At 40.9% G+C, this 21932-nt stretch overlaps 1 protein-coding gene across 1 annotated transcript in view; it reads left to right on the forward strand.

Moving 5' to 3' along the window:
* The window catches only part of LOC111143916 (ADAM metallopeptidase domain 23), a 162734-nt gene extending 147541 nt beyond the window's left edge, over positions 1-15193 (forward strand). The window contains exons 25-26 of the mRNA XM_022497947.1: positions 6374-6464; positions 13417-15193. Of these exons, the coding sequence (XP_022353655.1) occupies positions 6374-6464; positions 13417-13465 (140 nt within the window). The 3' untranslated portion in view covers positions 13466-15193. The remainder of the gene's footprint in view (positions 1-6373; positions 6465-13416) is intronic.
* The last annotated feature ends 6739 nt before the right edge of the window (positions 15194-21932 follow it).

A 21932-nucleotide genomic window follows, 5' to 3' on the forward strand; every position in this document is an offset into this window, starting at 1 on the left:
CCCCTGTAAAAATCTACCCACTTGCGAGCCACTCGATTAATTCTTGTCAGCTAAAAAGCAGGTTGAGTCATGACCCACTGGGAGAGAGAGCGCTGTGAAGTATCATGATACAGAGTCAAGTGTACTTGACATACATTTTCAGTGTACCAGAATGAAAGGTAGTGTGGGGGAGAAGGCAGGCAAACGAGGAGAGGGGATACTTTTGAAAAAGCTCTGTTCCCACTTATTTTATCTTGCTTTGCTGTTAAGAGTGGTTATCAGATAAGAATTTGGAGATCATCATTCTTGTTTGGCAGAGACTATAGACTGTATCTGTTTATGTGGAATGCGTATTTGAAGCAACTTGGCAATGCCTTGCTCCTCTGGTTGGTTTCTAAAACACGCAGGACAGATAGCCTCATCTTCTTGATTCTACAGTGAACAGTTACATCCATAGCAAACACAAAAGCCTCCTTAAATTGCTCTTCTATTCATCATTCATGCAGTTATAGTTTTTAAAATTTAACAAATATTCATTTAGCACCACATTTTGCTGGTGTGTGTGTGTGTGTGTGTTTTCCTACAATTCAGCATTATAAAGAGTTGTAGCTTATATAAAAACTGAAGAGGTAATAGGACTTTCACGCCTTTTGGCTCTGAGGGCCAATGTCCAAATCTTAAGCAAAATCATTCATTCAATCAGTCAATTACAAAATAATATATCCTTGTTAATTTAGTATTCTGAAGGCAGTGATTTTTACGATCTTAAAAAAAATGAGTATTTATATCTGTAATACCTTTCATTCCAGTATTAGCCTCCACAATTTAGAAATCTGAGATACAGTTTAGGTTATTTTGGATTATAATGTATTGTCATGTTTGGAAAATATCGCCACCACCTTATATGTTGGTCTTCTTAACATTCCCCTCAGTGCCCTCAGAAGACTTTCTCTGTTTTTTGTTGTGTTTCCCATCCTTTTTTTTTTTTTTTTTTTTTTTTTTTTGCTTTTTAAGAACAACTCAGCTCACGCCTACCCAATGATAAAACTAGAATCTCTCCCTCGTACTGTTTGCCCTGTGATAAATTGAAGTACAGCTGCTCACCAGAGTTGGAGATCCAAGGTTCTCTTTCTTCTGTGGAAGCACAGTTAGACAAAACGGTCAATGAAACCAGTATTACGCCTTAAAAAAACTGAGTTCAAATTGTGGTTCTTTGTTTTGCTTCACTGTCTCATGGCACATGGTCTGTGTGATGCCGCCCCTCTTTTCATTAGTAAAGTGATCTGAAGCCAGTACTTTTGATTCACATGGAGAAGAGGTAGAGTGTGTGTATGTCCACATGCTTCCACCTCCCCCGCCCCCCACCCCGGCCCACACACACACTCAATCTTAACTAATCTGCTTCCTGCCTCAACACAAAGCTTCATCTTGCCTGTGTGGAGAGCATCTTGGGGACCTCTGCTCATTGCAGGCCCTTTTAGCAGTATCCAAAATCTCTGCATGGAAGGGGTGATGTGCGGGGATGGAGTGTCTCCACTCAGTCATCTACCGCTGGGCCGTCCCAAGCTTCTCAGTGACCCTAACTTTCTCTCAGTGAATAGTTTATGCACTGGAAACTGTAAACAAAAATCCTAAATGCCCAACTAATGGGACAGAAACCCAAACATCGCAGAGTTAGGTGAAATACATTCTTCTATGTGAAAATACGCTTAATTTTAAAGATAATTCTGTTTTAAATTTGTAAGGATTTTCACAAAATTGGGTAAAAAGTTCTGAATTTTAAAAATGCATAGCTCCTTAGGCTTATTTTGCAGTTTGAGAAGTTTATAAAGTATACTAATGGTCTGTTACTTTGTAATTAAAATCCAGACTTGCTGTTATGCAATTTAAGTAACATTTTAATTCCAACTCATTCCTTGTAGGAACTCTAATTCCAATTAGGTTATTTATGTGTTTAAAAGTATTTATAAGAGATGATGTTTTTAAGAAGGGTTTGTGGAGTTTGAGGTTCAATTATCCTCAGAATCACCAAAATTATCCTCAAGTATTTTCAGTGTGTACGTAGACCTTCGTCTCAAATCTTAAAGGAAAGATGTCAGTATTTAAATGACTCTCAAAGGATTTACTAAATAGATTATTTTGTGTGTTAACAAAATCAGTGTGTAATTCATTTCCTATGTTAAAAAAAATCTCCGTTTTCCCTCCACACAGTGAACATGGCCACAAGCAGGCTGATAGGTGCTGTGGCAGGCACCATTCTGGCCCTGGGGGTGATTTTTGGAGGCACAGGGTGGGGAATAGAGTAAGCATCTTTGTGAGTTTCAGAGTGTTTCTCTTTGGTTCCTGGTGTGTGAGCTGACCCTTGGTACCTGACCCCTAGTGTGTGTTGTCTTGTTGACATGATTCCCATGCTAGTGCAACTTGTGGTGTGGTTTGGATATGTTTGTGTCGTGTGGTTTTCTTGTGCAGTGAAGAACCTTCTCCTGTCTGGAACAATGTGGGGCATAAAATAATACTGGGGTGCTTATGATGTCTTCAGAATTAAGATGATGGTCCAAAAGCTTTCATTGCTCCTCTACTTACCAAAAGCCATTTCAAGATACAGACCTTTTATTGTCATTATTTTTTATTGGCAAAAAAAAAATTTTTATATGAGTGTTTGATTAGGAGTCCTTTAATGAATGCAATCTTCACCAGTCAAATAGATCCACGTATCTAAATAAGAATTATCAACAGCTGTAGCTTCTTTTTAAGATAATCTGAATGATAGTCACTAATACATTTTCCATTTAATTAAAGTGATAGGGGAGGCTTTGGCTTAATTTTTTCAAAGAAGATATGTAGGATATTGCCTTCATTTTTTTCATATAAAATAGATACTTCAAATTAGAAATTTACATAAATATTTGGGACCTAAGAGTATGAAGAAGAAAGAGGTATTTATCCAAACTTGCAAAACCTTCAGTGAATAGTTGCCAATTATCTGGTGGTTTTGTCTTCAAAATAGCCAGTGCATTAACTAGTAAGTTGTGTGTCACTTGCCTGTCGATCTCTCACAGAAATATAAACTCTTCTGGTGCCTTCATTTAGGTTACTGTGTACTTGATCTACAGCCTCAAAATAGGTGTCAGTTCTCCGTGGGATATTGCCTTCATGAGGTTGCTAATCTGCAGACTAAAAGATTATTGTGATTTTTTCCCCTCTCTCTCTAATTCTAGAGAACACTTACAGACGACAGAAATACCACTTCATGTGCTGTCTTTGTGTTCACGTGGGCAGTGGTAACACTTCCCAGTGGCCCAGGGATGAAGTACTAGTGTCTTAAGGAATCACCGGATACCCTCTACTCAACTGGTCCAAACTACAGGCGTGTTGATCCTATTACACAGTTTCCTCCTTAGTCCCAGTAATGACAGCCCACGGGTGCTCTTCCATTCAGGGCCGAGGAGAGCCGGGCACTGAACATCAGTAAGGTCCTGCTCTGTGTTAAAGAGTACCTGAACTTTCTCTCGCCTGGTTTAAAGGACTTTGACTAGACTTGCACCTGCTCACTCACATCCTTCTCCTGGGGACTGTGAGGTAGTTAACTCAGGGCTGCTAGAAACACTGGGAAAGATATTTTGTTTCTCTTTACTTGTTAGAAAAGAAAGTAGTATGGCAGAGGTAATACCTTTAGAGAAAACAAACCCTGTGTTATATAATCTCACCTTGGATCTGCAGACTGGATTATATATAGAAGTAACTTTCCTTTTCCAGGGGAAATTTTCTATATACATTTATGTGAAATTCCTTGTTAAAGAAAGGTAGTTTTCTAAAAAACAAACAAACCAAACAAACAAACAAACAAACTTTCCGATGGTGTTTTTTAGATTATTTATTGACCATAATTGTGATGTACTGCAGTGTACCAACTAAGGGATGCGTTTTAATAATTTTCCCTTTGAGCCTTAGAGATAGGCAGACCCCAAGGCGTTTGTCGTAAAGTAGGGTCCTTGTTCCCAGCCTTTGTTCTCATCCTCCCTTCCAGTCTTGTTGGTTTGTGCCTATTTCTGGTTGTGACAGGTAAGTCGATATGAGTGTATTTTTTCCCTAAAAATAGATTTGTTATTTATTATCCTTGGTTGATGCACTGTTTTTGTTTATTAGCTGATTGTTTTCCTTCTATATCTAAGTTTTGCCATAATTGCTAAATCATAGATGTAAATTTTTAAAAATCCACAATGGTACAATACACATTGTTTTAAAACTTCCTAGCTTAGCTGATAGTGTCATGTTCATGCACTCACTAAGGATTCCATGGACAGAGGTTTGGGTTTTTTTGTGTGTTTGGGGTTTTCTTGGGGGGGCGGGGATGGGGGGCTTTTTTTTCTACTCCGTAGTTTAGAATTGTAAATCAGGAATCATTTCTCATGAATTATGTATTGATACTAACCCAGCCTGTTTTCTGAGCTAGTAAAGTGCAGATCACGTCTAAAGCATAATGTACGTGGAAATATAAATATTTTCTCAATGTTTGTTTCAAAATATGTTTCCGTATAAAAGGTTGGGAAGGAAATACATATAAATGGAATGTTTTGTTAGAGCAGGGGTTCTCGAACTTTCCATAAGGGGCCAGGGGTAAATAGTTTTGACGTTGCAGGCCCCAGGATGTTTGCCACAACCTGTGACTCTGCTGTCTTTGCACAAAAGCAACTTGTAAACAAGAGAAGGAATGAGTGTGGCTTTCTTCCAATCAAATTTCTTCGCAAAAACAGGAAGTGGGGCCAGATTTGGGCAGTGGGCTACAGCTTGCTGACCCTTGATTTATAGCATAAGCTTTAGAGTCAGACCAATCAGTCTTCAAATCTTGCCTCTGTCACTACATTCTAGAAGCCACGGTTTCTTCATTCCTACCTCGTCATCCTTCCTACCTCGTATGGTTTTTGTGAGGATCCAGTGAGCTAATACTTGTCACGTGCTTAGAACCGCACCTGACACATAGTAAGTGCTCAATGCACAGTGACCAGCCCGCCTTTCTTGCTCTCTTATTTCTAGTCATTATTATTTGTGCATTGCCGAAGGCCACTGAGATGTGTGCTCTGTAGGACTGCAGTGCTTAGTCTTAAGAATGTGTCACAAGCCCACAATCCTGAAGAGACCACATCCTTGAACCCCCATTGCAGCTGTCCTCCCACCTTTCTGCGCACCCTGACAAGCACTGGGTGGTCTCTGAATTAAAAACATGTGATGCACATGATTTTAGTGCTGCTCAAAGTGGCGTCCATTTATGTACACAGTCGAGGGCACCAATGTGAGCAGAAAAGAGAATTTTTTACACAGAAATGAATATAGTCACAAAGTCGAGGGGTTTAGGGAAAATACCAAAAGTGGCTTTGTGACTTCCGGAACAGGATATTCAGTCAGGACTGGAAGTATGCTGCCAATAGGGGCCCTGTACCTATGTATTAGCATCCCGAAGGATGTGACTTTCAAAATAATTCTTGTGATAAAGTCAATGTCACTTACATTGAGAACTTGAGATAAGGCATTTTCCCCTGTGAGTGGAGAGGATGTGCTGTCCTATGTATCACCTCTGACTCAAACAGTTGATGGAAACTGCACCTTGGGTTTTCTGTCTTGCTGTCCTTTCTGCTCCCTTTTATCTCCAAGCCTCAACTTGCAAATGGGGGCTCGAAAGATAGTCTCAACTGGACCTGCAGAATCTCATTTCCGTTTCCCACAGAATCCCCCAGAGGAATTTTAGGGTTCCTCCCTGTCTTGCCTTTGGAACCACCCACCATTGTTGTTTCAATACTGTATGGATCCCTACAGTGAAGAAATGCCTCTCTGAGAGCAAGGCTTCAAAGTCAGATCTTTATTAGTAACCTCCTTCTAAATTTTAAATGTTAACTGTTTCCACGTGGGGGATTAAAAAAAAAGTAGCCTTTGGACCACTTGGTGTGGGGCTTGAAAGAGCACTTGATTAGAATATTTTCCCCTCTTTTCTTGCCTTCATGGGCCGGTCAGGTCAGGCTAATCCACACCCATCTGTGTTCTTGATGTGCTCTTTTGCTTGTTTGATTCATGATATTGGGAGGGAGGAGGAGAAGAAAGATGGGCAGTGCTGGCTGTTGGGGTGCATTTGCTTCCAATTTGGTGGCAGGTGAAGTTAAAGGAAGGTCAGTGTCAGCAGTGCAGACACTCTAGATGTGGAGGCCATTCCTCTCCAAGCAGTAGCTCTCCGTAACATCGGAAGTGCAATTAAGCTAAGTCAATAAAGGTGATTGACGTGTTTAGCAATTTTTTTTTTTTTTATGCAGGGTATTTACTTCCTGAAACCGCTTAACTGCCTTTCCCTTGTGGTAACGACAGGCGTTGGCTCATATGACTTTCTTCCCATGATCCTTTGTCACAGGTCCTAGTGCCACCAATCTCATAATAGGCTCCATCGCTGGTGCCATCCTGGTAGCAGCTATTGTCCTTGGGGGCACAGGATGGGGATTTAAGTAAGCAACAGCGCATGTCTGCTTCTCAGTGGCTCTGGCACTTCTCTTTTCTGCTTACATAACCAAGTTTTGAGTTCCTGCTACAAGATTGCTAGGTTTAACACTAAACTGCTATGAGTAAATATTTTTATTGAGAAATGGGTTAGGAAAGAAGAAACATCGATCCACAGATGTCATCTTCAGGCTCGTAGGAGGACAGGAAATGTAGAAGGCATTCCATATGCACAAGCTTCAGGAGAACAAAGGAGACGTTCTTCAGGAGAAGACACTTCAGCTTTTAGGAGCAAGCATCCTGAGATAAAGTTTTTTATACATGATGATTAGGAAACTAGGTAGTCGGAAATAAGTGGATATAAATCCTTTGTGTCTGTTTAAAACTGGTTTATAGTCCACTGACATTTTGAGGTTTTCACAACCTAAGTAACTATTTGTTCATTATTTTTCACACATAACATTATACATAACTTTGTGATTTGAAAATCTTCCTTATTTTATAAAATATAGATTTAAAAATTTTACTAATTCCCTAACCAACTGAATTGGTTTCACATTGGAATTTGAAATCTGTGGTGTGGTGATACCTAAATATTTTCTAATTAACTGCAAATTAACTGGTATGTTTCCATAGTAACCTTTTAGTTTGGACTGTGCATGGATCACTGAACTAAGTTTGTTGAAATACACATGGCAGAAATTCACAAATCAACCTTAATTATGATCAAAATCTGTAAGGCTATCTTATCAAGTTTAGGTGTTTTCATAGCTCAGATTCATTGGATAATTACTTTTTATGTCTTTTCATACTTTGGTGGCTTGATTACTATGATTTATAGATAAAACTTCCTGTGCCAAATACTCCCTGTGATAAATTAAGTCCCAACCAGAGCTATAGGAACAAATTTAAGTGGGAAATAAGACCATTACCTAAATTCAAAGCCCACTCTGCCTCCATCTGGTTACTCAATAGAAGAAGTTTTTTACTTGAATTATCTGAATAATTGCATCAATTATGAACTTTATGCTATTTTACATTTTGAATCCTGAATTCAAAATATTGAAACCAGATAAAATGTTATTAGAAACTGATTATGAAGGAAAAACAAACCACATGATGATTTCAATACATTCAACATTTTCTGCTAATTTTGTTACATTAAGATTTAATGAGTAAGCCTACAAGTTGTTGAATGGCTTCAACTTGGAAAGTTGTTACCAAATGGCACTTCCTTTTTACAGAGATATTTTAAAACTTGAACTTGTTTGCTGAAACCGTAGTTTTGGCATCATTGTGTTTTCAAAAACACACACAAAATGGGCAGCTCAAACTTGAATTTCTCCTTGTGGTATTAACAAAACGTTGCCCAGATAATGAGTCAGTCATGATACCTTACAACAACAACAACAACAACAAAAGACATATATGTTGTTGTTGTTGTTCTTTGGTTTTGGCTAACCTAATTCAAGCAAAAATTTTTTCTTAGTGCCATATTACTGTTAAAAAGTCATTGCACATTATGGTAGTTCCATGATCTGTTATTATTTTATAATGCTCCCTTGAACTTTTTATAAATATGCTTCAAGAAAAATAAATTTGGCTTCTGCCCAAACTTAAGCCTTCTTGGCATCAGGAAGCCTCAGTTTCAAGGGCTGGAAAACAGTCCTATGCATCTTTTGCTATCCAGCCGCACCCAACGCCAAATTGACCATCTCGGCCTTTGGAGACAAGAGCACTGTTCTGTAGCAGGACCTCAAAACAGTGGCCTGGCCTAGCGCACAGCTTGAATTGCATGTTTCTTTGGGGAAAAATGGAAAAGCCTTCATCACTGTGTATATAAGTGGATTAGGCCCTGTGCAGATTATTTACATGTGAGAAGTATGTCTGATCATCAGAAGAACAGAGAAAAGGAAGGGGAGATGGACACCTAGTGAGGTGAGAAACAGCCCCTGCTGACCGCCTAGTGGGGACTACCGTGCAGACATGCATACTGCTGTGCTAAGCCAATACCCCTTCCCGTGCCCTATGACCCTAACAGTTACTGTAAAGGAAAACATTATAGGGAGGCACACGATAATGTGAAGTATCTTTATGACCTAAAGCAAAGAAAAAAGCAAAACCAGAATAATGCTTTAATTTTAGAAGTTTAAACTTGGAGGAGCCACTGCTCTTTGTGATGACTATTGATTGCTATCTGAATTTGCTTTAGATTTTAACAGTCGCCATGTGGTTTACCTTAAACGTTAAACCACTACTTCCACTTTGCAAGAAAAGGCTTTGGGTACCCGATGATGCAGGTTGGGTTTTCCCCCCACTTGGGGATTTTGGAGACTCTTGGTCTAGAAGTTATTTGCTAGTTGAAATGAAAGTCTTTGAGTTTTTCACTGAGTTCAGTGTAAATACAAAAGAAGGTCATTTAGGATCAGAAATAGAAAATAGTTTGTAAAAGAGATTGCTCTAAATCCAGTCATTGGAAATCCTTCCTGGAATTGTTTTACTAAAAGAGAAAAGCAAAGCAAGTAGCAAAGTTGCCTGAAGAATTGGAGGGTCCTTAAACTTTTAGGTCAAAGAAAACCATGTTAACTGCTCAAGGGAAGTATTGCTTTTTCCTAAAGTCACGTTTCTTGGGCTGGAACACCATGAGTCATTAAAATGTGGAAGAAGTGTCATACCATACCTGTCCCGTTCAAGTATAAGGGAGAAAACAGCGATGCTCTGACCCCTGACAATGTCTGCCATTCTCTACAGACTTTTTCTTAAGCCATATTTCCTCTGAAATAGGTGGTAAAAAGCATGAGTCTCTGTGAGTGTGCATGCATGTGTGACTGTGTGCACCTTTGTGTGAATAAGTGATAATGAAGTTTGGTCAGGATAATTGTGATAAAAAACAATATACATCTAGATGACATCTTTCTCGCAGAACAATAGTTTGCAAGCTTTGCTTAATGCAAAAAAGATTTCCATAAGCGATGTTGTAAAACTCCCAAGAAGGAAAAAAATGCTTTATTTCATAGGCTATTTTATTGAACACATCCTGATACACAGGGTAATGTGTAGTAACTTCAGTTAAGCCCATACTCCAGAAGTGGTTTTTATGGATTCACAGTCTTCGGAGCATTAGTTCATTTCTCTGAGAAATCCTGTGAAAAATGAAGGTAGCTTCTTGGCACACTTTTTACAAGCTCAATGCCCCCATGTTCCTTTTCCTCTCCATCACCTATACACACAGACTAAAGCTAAGGGTTGTGCTGCAGAGTATTGCAAACCTTGGTCCTGGTTGACTCACGAAGACTCATGAGTCAACTCTGTTCAGTTTTGAATAGTAATGCTGCTTGATTCGATTTTTAGGGTTGTTGCTTTTACTAGACACTAGAAGAATCAAGTAGATGAAGGGCCATTCTGTAGCATCTTTTCTAAATCTTAGGAAAGGTAAAAAATACATGAAAAGACGATTTGAAGTTTCTATTTGAAAATGAACAGAATTGCCATTCCCACCTTGGACATGGCTTTTTATTGGATATTCCCTAAATTTGAATATAGGAATGAGATGTGAGCGATATAGCTATTTACATGCCAATGAAGTATGTGAACACCATAAGCCATGGTGCTTAGAAAGAGAAATTCTAGGTGATAATAGGAAAGGAACTTGAAGGTAACAGAGACAGCTTGTTGATTGGATTTGAGGATGAGCCTTGAGCTCTTCCAACCATGTTACCACACCTCAGACTATGGAGCCCTGCTACCATGTCCCACTTTCCTACCACTGGCTCTCTCAATGTAATTCAGTGGTAGTAGTGGTCATACGTTTGGCAGAGCAGCTCTTGATGCTAAAAGTGTTACTTTAATAAATCTGTATAGTAACCGTGATTTCCTCTCTATGAGAAGTTACTTGGGTTACAAGTTCTTACTGAGCCTGATCTCGACCATAAGCAATTCTGTTTGTCCTGTGTTCATTTCAGAGGACGTGCTAAAGAACAGGTTAAAGAGAAGGTACTCACATGAATGATATGTAAAGGATCATATCTGGGTTTGTCACAAGGAAAGTTGAAATTCTGAATATCAAGTTGGATGAAACTCGAAAGGAATTTAATATTGCTCATTCTCTTTTCTCAAAAGAGTAAATGTCTTTTGTTTTTTTATATTTGTAGAATTAGGAAATGGAATTAATCGTAGGTAGTCTTCCTATGAGGAAAACCAAGCTGCTGCGTATCTGAATCCCATGACCATATCCCAGTGGGGATCAAGGAACCTAATTCCTTAAACCCTGCAGCTCCTGGGTTAGGCGCTTTCTCATTCAGACTTAGCAGCCTGGCCAGGAAGATCCAAGGTCAGTGCCCTGACTCAGCCCTCTGGGGAAGTGAACGCTGTCAAAGGTGGCTTACAACGGTCCCCTAGGAGGGGTCGTGAGTGATGGATTCTTGGTGAGCAGTGATAACTCATTGTGGAAAGATAAGAAGGTGATAGCAGTGGGTAAATAACCTTGAAAGAACTAGAGGCTTTACAGACCAGAGATGGCTGTTGTTACCTAGAGAGCTTTGTTTTGATGTTGTATAGATATATATGTATATAACATATGTTGTAGACAAAAGTACAGGTTTTTCAGACATCATCAAGATTGATGAAAACTGGGTCAAAGCAAAACTAATGGATTATGATCATATTGTATAATGATCCTGAAATACCTTAAGGGTTATGATGAGAAAGTTTGTTGTCTTCCCAATTGTCTTCCCAATCCTAGTGAGTGGAGGGAATTCAGTTGAAACAGTTGTGGAAGGGAGACAGCGATTATCTACCTGTGATAGTTGCACTTTCACATTAAAATGGAAAAAAAAAAGATTTTTTTCATGTAGAAAATTCAGGGCAGGCAGTTCTCAATATATGGTGAGTTCTCACAGCTCACCTTAGTAGTTTTGCCGTTGATACGTGAGGAGCAGTCACAGTCAGCCTGCTACGCGAGGGTTCCTCTCTGTGCTCATCACAGGGCCCTGCCTTCCTCCCTCTGGGATGGCTGTAGGGGAAATACAGTGCCCTGTTGGTAGTCAGGGTCCATTTTCCCATATAAATACATGGTTCTACAGGGTGGCATGGCCTCCTGGTCTGACCTGGGGAACTCATTCACCCCGTAGAATAGATTTTCTTTAAAATAATGCAATCTAAACTTCCAACACTGACTTTGACAAGGAGCACAAGCTTTTGGACACTGGAGGTTGACTGTATGCCGGGCTGAAATGGGAATTCCTATCTCCCTTTAAAAAATGAGCTGGATTGCAGTCAAGACCTTGGACATGGCTAGTTATCTGCCATTCCCTGAATTTGAATAAGGGAATTTAGACATGAGCAGTGTAGTCATTTACACACACAGCACTATCTGGCTTGAGCTTTCCTCTGTATTCGTTTTTAATTGAGGGGGCATTAGTTTCGCATTTCTCTTCAATTCCAGCAATAGATAGCTAAATTGGCTGGAGCCCCTGGTCCTTCAGGGTCATTTGGCAAGGTCAAGCAGTGCTTGTTTTTCCCCATGTGATTCCCGGGTAGAGCTGTTCCTTATACACCATACACCTACCCTTAAGGGCTGTGTGTGTGGGTAGTAGGCACAGGTCCAGTGCTCTGAAGCAAACAAACTCTGCCACATGCATTATGGGAGAGGTCCCTTTTGGAACCCCAAGCAGCCGCAGTCAAGAACATTGACTCAAAAGAAGGTCGTTGGAGGTGACAGGGACTGGGGAAAAAAGGAAGTAGCGCTGTTGCAAATACCGGCTAGGCCAACAGACGCAGGCTTAGGCCATTAATGAAGCCTTTTTAATGAGACCTTTTAAAAGCGAAGGGAGATTTTTCTTTCAAGTTTCATTTTTTAAGATTTTTGTTCTTTCAAAAGAGAAGTAATCAAAGTGTCATCTTGGGAGAAATGAGAACTTTGTGGGATGCCTTTATACATATTTTGAGCTTTGGTATTGTTTTTATTTTGAATTACGTGGCGGGGAGGAGGAGGAGGAACACGCTGTAATTTTTTGGCACTTAGGGCTGAAAGGAGATGCGGCTGGCCCTGAGAGGGCAGAGGAGAGAGGGATCTCGGGGCCTCCCCGGGCTCCAGTCTTGCATGAAGCCTTGACGGCAGCGTTGCACTCGCCCAGTGCGCAGACTAAATGCATGAGCCCCCTTGCTTGATGCCCACATGAAGCCAGACCATGGGGAGGTTGCGACCAACTTCCGTTGTTGCCCTGTAGTGTCTTGCCGGTTCTTTTCTTTTTTCTCTTTTTCAACGTAGGAACCCCTGTTTAGGAGACTGGACACTGTGAGCAAGGCGTTTGAACTTGCTTATTTCCACTAGGCTTAACTGCTGCATTTGCTTAACTAACCCGAGCCTGTGTCCATTCTCCTTAGAGTGTACTGTCTTACCGTGCACTCTGGTTTTCAACGTACTAGATGTGAAAAATGCTAGTTCCATGGTGGGGTAAGAGCTCACACATCAAGGCAGCAAGATAACTGGGTAGAACAAGGCTCTTGGCCCTCTTGGCAAAGGCCAGTCCACTGATAGAGAACTCTCAAGTCCTGGAAGGAGGCAGCGAGGAGCCCTTCGGAGTTTTGCGTAGCTCCCCTGATAGGCCCCTAGAATGTGGGAAGGGCGCTTCCTGTTATGTTCATCTGGTTAAAATTAGCCCGTAGCCTTTACTTCTGAAATAAGAGACTGATTGGGCTGCGGAGGCTTCCAATGATTTAAAATGCACAACTCGAAGCTTCTTTGGGTCTTTACGAATGGAGGGACTCTAGCAGAGATGTTGTAAAGACACTCAGACATGTGAGCTGTCCCGCATCTCCAGTTATTTTGGGAAGGCCGCCCCCCGTGTGAGTTGATTACTTTGCTCTGGAACTAGCGTTGTTGTCATTCTCATCCTCCTCCTCTCATCATGATCTGATTAATATTGTGGATTTTTCCCTCTCTGCCTGCATCTCTGGAAGAAATGTCAAGAAGAGGAGATTCGATCCCACCCAGCAGGGCCCCATCTGAGTCTGCGGTGGCAGCGGGTGAGCCTGGTGCCTCGCACCGTTGGATTCTGGGTGCGACAGACCCGCTGCACCGTTGCCGGAACTGTTCCATCTGTGAGCAAGACCGCTGGGTGGTAATGACCACAGCACTGAAGTTGGGGGACAGGGATGGGGGAACAGGAAACTGTCCTTTGGGGAAATAATTTCAAAGAACCCCTCTTACCACCTGTCAAGAAAAGGGGATCAAAGACAATGTGATAAAAAGAACTATTTCAGAATCTTTTTTTTTTTTTCTAACTAAAGGAAGAAGGAACAATAACGGAAAATTAAGTGCAATAAAAGAACCATTAAAAAATAGCAAAAGATTTTTTTTTTCTTTCCTCAGCCTGCTGGCACTTACTACCTTCTAAATGATTTGGCATGATTTTTTTTTTCTTTTCCTACCGATGACACACTCCAGTGGCATGAAGATCTAATTTTCGAAAGGGTAAAATCCGCATGGCCTATCTACAACAAGCAGCTAGCAAGCCCGTCCACAGCAAAACCTGCAGCTGAATTCCCGAGGTGAACCGGCCGGGGAACACGGGGGTGCTGCCCGGCCCTCACCCCCTTGTCTAGGCCAGCCACGAGAGACTCCACGGACCCCTGCTCATGTTGAGTCCTTTTCCCCGTGTGCTCGCCTGGACCAAGCATCCTTTGGAAATGGGAGCTGGAATTTGAACTATGATGCTATTGTATAGTTCTTTTATAAATGTAAATATGGAAATAAGAGATTTTGACATCATTTTCACTTGTCTGTACTGGAATATTTTTCTTGTAAAAGTTCTCTGTAGATTGGAGTTTATTGTTTGCTCCCCATCTTTTGGGTTCTTTTCGCTGTTTTCTCTCTCTCTTCTCTGGTAACGTGTTGTTCAGTGATTTGGGGGCTTGCTTCAAAAAAGACAGATGTAGCCACAGATGCAGGGAGTTTGGGCACAAAGCAGGTGCAAGTTAACAAGGAAATGCGTGAACGAAATGAAATGCTTGAAACCAAAAATAAGCAAAAGCGGGGCAGGGGGGACACAAACAACTAAATAACCCATACTAAAAACACAAAAATTATGTAAATGCAAATATATGTACTGACAAGTCTAACATTTTTTGATGTCATTATACATGTATGTATATAATGTAAGAAAGTAGACACGCTCTCAAATGAATCACAAAAGTGCCAAGCTCATGATTTGCATTTTTTGTTTTGACAGTTTTCTTTCCCTGTCTTTAATGTGAAAGGAGGATGAACTTAAAGCCTTAAATTAAAAAAATAACTTTTCAATGTTAAAAAACTGGGGGGAAAAGTTACACTTTCCATTTCGTTCACAGCTGTTATTGTCAATATCTCATTCATGCTTCATCTCCCCGCCTTGAAATACATGTGGTAGAACCCCACTGGCAAGCTGGTAACGGACGCCCAGCAGGGGCTGCCTTCTTGTGAGTGTTGCTGTTGTGGGCTTTACGTCTGTGTGGTGTGTTTTCAATAAATCTTGTCAGGGGCCCGTAGTGTGTTACCGGTCTGTGGAATGTTCTGGATTGCGATGGGATTCTACTATTCACAAATTTGTTCATCTTTGGCCTCCAGGCAGATGTGCCGATGTATTCTGGGTTCCCAAGTCCCTCTTGAGTTTCCTTCACTGACACCACTTTCTTCTTCCATTTAGGATCAAGATAGTGTCCGTTCAAGGGCATAGTATATACGTGAATAAAGAAATCTGGTCCTGACTTGGTTTTGAATGTAGAAACTTGTACGTGAGTCCTTCACTCAGCACCCACTTAGACACTTAGAGACGAGCTTTCCTGAAGCATCCTCTCCCCACCCCAAGAGCCTGCACTTCTCTAACACCCTCTTTTCAGGAACAGGACACGCCATCGTCTATTCATTTCATGACAACCAAATGAATTGCTAGATTTGGCTTTCAGTCCTGTTTCAGCAAGATTCATGACACCAGTCTCACAATTTTTGCTTCGATTTTGGAAAGGATAACGTGCTAAAAATGTACTGCTTAAAACTGTGAGGTTTTTCCCCCCCCCCGGTATATTGAATTGTGGCCATATCACAGTTGTTGAGCAGAAACCTTACTTTCAGTATGCTCCAGGAGATCAATACCTAACCTCAATCCTGTTACTGCTTTCTGAGTAATAGGTGCTACCCAGGTCAGCTGTCTTTCTCTAGAACTAGCTGTATATTTGTGTCCTAACAACAGGGCTATCTCCAAGGTTTATCAGCCTTATTCTCAGCTTCATGAGACACGGGCTGTGTCCCTCCACCTAGTGGCGATGGCTCTTTCAGTCCAGAGAAAACTCAGATTACTTGGCATCTCTTCCTGTCACCGTATTGTTTATGTCTTTGTTGCTGGATCCTACTTGCTGGCGGAATCCATCTGTTACTGACTACACTACGCACATTTCACTGCTCTTTGGGAGGCACCACATGTGACTTCACAGAACCAAACCATAGTGGTTACAAAACAAGTTAAATCTCTATTATTAACTTTTGAGCATTTCACAGACAACATTGTAAGTGTGCGATGTTACGTTTTAAATCAGACCACAGTGGTCCCCAAATATTATGTACATAATGGCAAATGTCAGTGTAACTTTTTGTTACACTGGCAGTTTCATAGGTAACCACACCTATGTTCCAATGTTAAATTATCTGTGTGTATATGTAAAATACACAAGCTTTAAGCTACCTGTGTATGAAGATGAAAGATAATGCAACCATACCAACCGTAAACAATGGATTATACTTACTTCGGGTGGTATTCGGTTATGTCGTTCCAAACTCTTTGCTGTCTTTTCTCTTGCACATGCCATTCATTTGCTGATTTTTGTGGTGTGAATAGTCCTTTTTATTAATTTGAGCTCAAAGTCCAAACGTGTCGCTGTCTTACTGTTACCCAACAAGAGTTAGCGTTCGGTGATGACAAGTTCCCATTTCATCCGCTCTTCTTTGCTGCATTAATTAACGACACCTGGATGAGGAGGTGTGCGCTAACTTCATTGCTCACCTGGGATACTGCATGAGCCCACTGAATTAGTGCTACTCCTATTAGATAAATGAGCAGTACACATAGGTGCATGTTATGAAACATGAATCACATAGAGCTGTGGAGTTTTACCAAGTAGTATGTTTTTTGTTTTCATTTTTGTTTTCACTATGCAAAGATGGGAAATGCACAAACTTCTCAAAGACTCCAGTGTCTGAAGAACTTTACAAATAATACTTGAACCTTTCTTTAAAGTCATCCCATCATATTTTATAGTCATTGTTGCTTCCATTGTTAATTTTTGTTTTTAAATGGTTTGTAATTTTTTAAGTGTACAACCTCAAGTTTTGTTTGAAGTTAATAAATTCATTCATAATCTCGTTGGCTGCCTGTGAATGGAGATTCAGTAGTCATTGTATGCATCTTTTAGTCAAGTGTGTATTAAAATCTTTGCTAAGATAGATTGTTGTAGCTTTATACTTCGACCAGTTTTCTTAGGCCCCCTTTTTTGTGTTATCTTGTGGTGGTGATTAAATGGCCACGTACCTGATATCAAGAGGTTTTTTTTTTAGCACGGGCTTCTCAATCAAAGGCTCATTGAAAATTAAAGCAGTCAATGGAGCGAAATAAAATCTCTGATTCATGAGAAACATATTCCTGATTAGATCAGTTTCATTGGATTTATTGGAAATGCTCTGCCTCATAAATGGGGGGAGCCCACCTTAGGATCATACCATTATCAATTTTTTTTTCTTTAGTGTCTCTCTTCTGCATCTAAGGGGGGTAACTAGAGATAAGATCCACACTTCTGACCTGGTACAGAATTTACAAACAAGCTACAAAGAAAATAGAAGTATTTGGTTATACAAATCGTTTTATCAAAAACATTCAAAGGAAGAAATTTCCTCACACCTTACATGAAATTGTTTACCAAATGATACTCCTTCTTTACAAGTGTCTTTCAGTCTGTCTCCTCCATTCTTGGTTTGACCTCAGCAGACTCTGGTAACTCACTGGTACCACACTGATGTGCAGAGAGGCTGATCTGATCACATCGTTCTGCTGAAAGTTTGCAGGGAGGGGTTCTTCATATCCTCTAGGATGAAGTTCAAACTTAATAGTGTAACTAAAACTTCTGCCCGCCTTTCACAGCCTCAACCTTGTTTATTTTTCTATTGGCTTATCTTCTCAGTCCCCTAACTTAAGATTCCCCTCCAAGAGCCTCTGCTACCCAAGCTGAATAATCTCTTGGAAATTTTATGTCCATTCACCATAATCTCTTTGTTTCTATGTCATTTCATGTAATAAAAGAAATATAGTAACACTTTAAAATAACACAAGTATCATACTTGTAACCAGAAGAAATTTTAGAGTATCATTTTAAGTTCGACTTTAGAAGAATTATCTGATTTTTTTGATGTGTTTTCCTTTAAGTCATTCTGTTTTTGAGGTTGACATTGAAATGAGCTCTACCCCATGCTCCCTTGGATGCTGACTGAGAAAGGAGGTCTGAAACCAGAAACTTCCTAGACACAGAACAGCAGCCCTAGAGTGAAAACTTTGATGTGAATAATTAATTAAGTAGATGATTCATATGCTCACAATAGAATTCTTTTTTTAAGTTTTTATTGATTTATTTGAGATAGAGAGAGCGTGTGCGTGTGCATTTGAGTGGGGGGAAGAGGCAGAGGAAGAGGGAGGTGCCAAGGGAGAGGGAGGGGGAAAAGTGAACTCCCCACAGAGCAGGAAGCCCCATGTATGGCTGGATCCCAGGACTCTGGGATCATAACCTGAGCAGAAGGCAGACACTTAACTGACTGAGCCACCCAGGCACCCCTTAAAATGGAATTCTTAAGTCACTTGAAATTTAAGATAGGCACCCTTTAGGTTAATGTGCAAGGGTTAGGGACTTCCATTTATCAATTTACTCATTCAAGAACTATTTAGGAAGCCTCTATGCCAGGAACTCCTCAAGGAAATTGAAGGAACAATAGGAAATTCTTGGTCTAAAGTTGTTCACAATTTAGAAGAGAAAGATACAGGATTAACGTGGTGCAAAATATCATGAATGGGAGAGATGAGAACTGATGTGGGGCAGGTGGGAGAGGGATGCAGGAAGGCTTCCCGAAAGAAGTGACTTTTGAACTACCTTGAGAGATGACAAGAGTTCACTGTGGGAGAGTGGGAGGCATGCTCAAGGCACAGGAAGCAATGTGTCAAGACCCAGCAAGAGCTGCTCAGACCCTTGGTTAAGGAATGCTACGTGTCCCTGTTTCCATTCTTTCTCCTTCCCTTTTTCCTTCTTTTCCTCCTATGTTTCACAAACACTTGGTCTATAAAAATCGTACAGTGTTGTGCCAGATCTCAGGGACACAACAATGAGCTCTTAATCTTGGAAATAAAATGCAACATGTAAATACAATGTGCTAAGTGCCCTGGCAGACGTTAAGTATTAGGTACTTCAGAAGAAGAGGGAGACTCTATCGCTGCCCTTGAGATCAAGAAAGCCTTCACAGGGGAGGTGGCATTTGAGAAAAAAGCTGAGCCATTGGACCTAATGCCATGATAACTTATTGTTAGGTTAACCAAGACTCATTTTGGTTGGTGGAAGTCCACTCATGAATTCCTTGAAGAAGAACAACCTATAACATTGAGTCGAACTTTCAGATATCTGAATTCTTCCAGCTTGTGTGGAGATAATGACTATAAGATTCCCTGCCAGAATCTTGTATTCTTTAAATATTTTCCCACTGTGTGCTTGCTCATCATGGCTCAGTCTTAAATGTTTGGGGCTGTCGGTGATGACAATGAGGGCTTTTTGACCTGACCTGTAAATTTCTAATATTTTCTTCGCATAAAGATCCCTGGCTTGATTTCAGTCTGGAGCAAAGGGATGGATAAAAAACACTAATATTTTTAAAGCATCATTTAGTGGGTCCTTCGATTAATGAAGTGTCAGAATCATTTTCCAAGTGTGGGTGCACTTCCGGTCCAGTAGTGTTTATCTGTCTTTTATGCTTTGGAGAGATTGCCATTCCTTGAGCTTTTCTGAAACCTGTCAGCAGGTCTGGCTCCTTGACTAGAATAAGTTCTTGGTCACGGATGTGACTTCTGGAGAGAAAGCAAATGCCATGATCTCTCATTACCAGAAAATTGTCCTGCTGGGATCTACTGATACTCCTTTATCAGATGATTGCATACATACACACTTGCCCTGGTGTGGCTGCAAAGACTACGCTTGTGACCCCACAGCGTCCACTCTTAGGAAAACATTTATCTGAGGGTGATGATCATTGAAAGCCAAATTAGCTGAGTCCATCGATTGGTCCTACAAAAACAAGGCAAAACAAAGCAAAGCAAAGCAAAATAAAACAAACAAACAAAAATCTTTGTCCTGACCGATCAGGAGTATTTCAAGGGTTCTTCAGATCTCTTTGGAGCTTTAAATAGCTTCCAGTCTTCCGGGGGTAAATGAGCTTGCAGCAAAGCTCTTTGCTTCTTCAGGCCCAGGCCTCAAGGTAATTTGGATTGTAAATAACATCAGAGACGCCTCTAGTCTGCAGCAAGACTATGGGGCCATTGTAAATCCCACAGAGAGAGCGCATGGACTATATGCAGTAGGTTTTCTATGGTGGTGAAATGGCCATAAAGCAAGGACTTCTTTCGACAAATTACCCAAATGAGCAGAACAGTGCAGCCTAGGAAACAAGAGCGGCGGGGAAACCGAGCTGGGCTGGAGAGCACGCGCCCTATCTCTCCTCAGCTCTAGCCAGTGATTACCAGGTGGAAAATTGGCTCCTTATTGCCCTTTCATTTATTTTTCCAGAGGAGCTAGAAATCCAGACTTCTATACAAAATTTCCTATTTTTTATGTGGTACAGCCAATTCATACTTTAAAAATATTGAGTGGATCCAGGTGCCGCAGGCACAAACTGTCTTGGTATAGGATTGAGCCTCTTGACCCTAGTATGGAACTTCTCCCTAATTAGTAAGACGTTTTCACGTGTGGCCCCCTGAAATCGCCTGATCACTCCAGGGAGTACCCAGACACTGCCTTGCTTCCAGTCCGGGCAGAAGGTTGCTAAGTGGAAGTCAGGCAAGGGATCACATGAGTTGCTACTTGCAGTGTTGACTTACGGAAAGTGGCCTGTCCAGGGCTACTTCCTTTTGGTGGTATTTTGTGGGCTAAGCTTATGCAGACATGCCTGTTTGTGAGCAACTAACTAATAATACATCCGCAAATAGGCTTTGTCTCAATGCTCACTAAAGCAACTTAGTGGCTGCCTGGATCCTAAGCGATATGCGCCAGTCTGTTAGAGACAGTGCTGTGATTGATGATGAATGTCTGTTACCTGGCAACCAGAAGTACCAGACTAGATCCACACAAATCTTAAGACAGTCTTTCTTTCAGTCTTTGACTCTCAAAACCAATTGAATTTAGGGGTGAATCAACCAATCGAGCTAATTCAGAGGTCCTACGTAATTTTCTGGATCCAGGGAAATAAGAAAAATATTTTTTAAGAGGATATTTTTAAAGATTTTTATTTATTAGAAAGAGAGAAAGACGGAAGTAGGGAGGAAGGGAGGGAGAGAGCACTAGCAGAGGGGAGGGACAGAGGGAGAGGGAGAAGCAGATTCTCTGCTGAGCAGGGAGCCCTATTTGGGGGCCAATCCCAGGACCTATCCCAGGACCCTAGGATCATGACCTGAGGCGAAGGCAGATGCTTAATGCACTGAACCACCCAGGTGCCCCATGAAAAAGATTTTTTTTAAGCAAAGAAATGCAGAAGCTGAAAAATTCAGCAGGAAGGAACAACTTACATTTTTTCTGATTAATTATGAAAATTTACATGTCTAGTACAGAAAAATTGAAAAAAAAACAAAAATTTAAAGAAAATTAAAATAATCATAATCTAATCAGCAAGCTATAGCCCCCATCCATATTTTGTTAATTTCTTGAATCTTTTGTTTTCTCTCGCTGCTAAAGAATCAGCCCAGAAAGATAGGCAGCAAGTGGGTCTCTCTGAGGATCTGTGTTTTCATTCTCCTGCTCGTGTGCATGTGTGCATTCATGTGTGTGTGTGTGTGCATGTTTGCACACCCACTACTTCCATGTTTTGTATCCTGCAGGCTCCAGAAAAGGATGAGACAGTCAGTTCATTAGGGCAAAGTAGTCCTTTCTAATCTCTTGGCCTGGGCTTAGCCTGTTTCTTCTGCTAAGAAGACTTCTTCTTCCTCCCACAGCCCAATCAAATTCCTATGCACCCCCAAGCATCACCTCAAATGTTACCTTCTTAATGAAGTCTTTCCTCCTCCTTCCACTGCTTTCTAGGTATGCACGGACATGCACACCTACTGGTGGAGCTGGAATGAAACTTCTAGGCACTCTAAGCTTCAGAGCCCATGGTCTAATCACATTTTATTGTCCCTCTTTTATTCCCATTTTACAGTTAAAAAACCCCT

Source organism: Enhydra lutris, unplaced genomic scaffold (assembly GCF_002288905.1).
Source record: "Enhydra lutris kenyoni isolate GAN:26980312 unplaced genomic scaffold, ASM228890v2 scaffoldscaffold1, whole genome shotgun sequence".
NCBI lineage: Eukaryota > Metazoa > Chordata > Mammalia > Carnivora > Mustelidae > Enhydra > Enhydra lutris.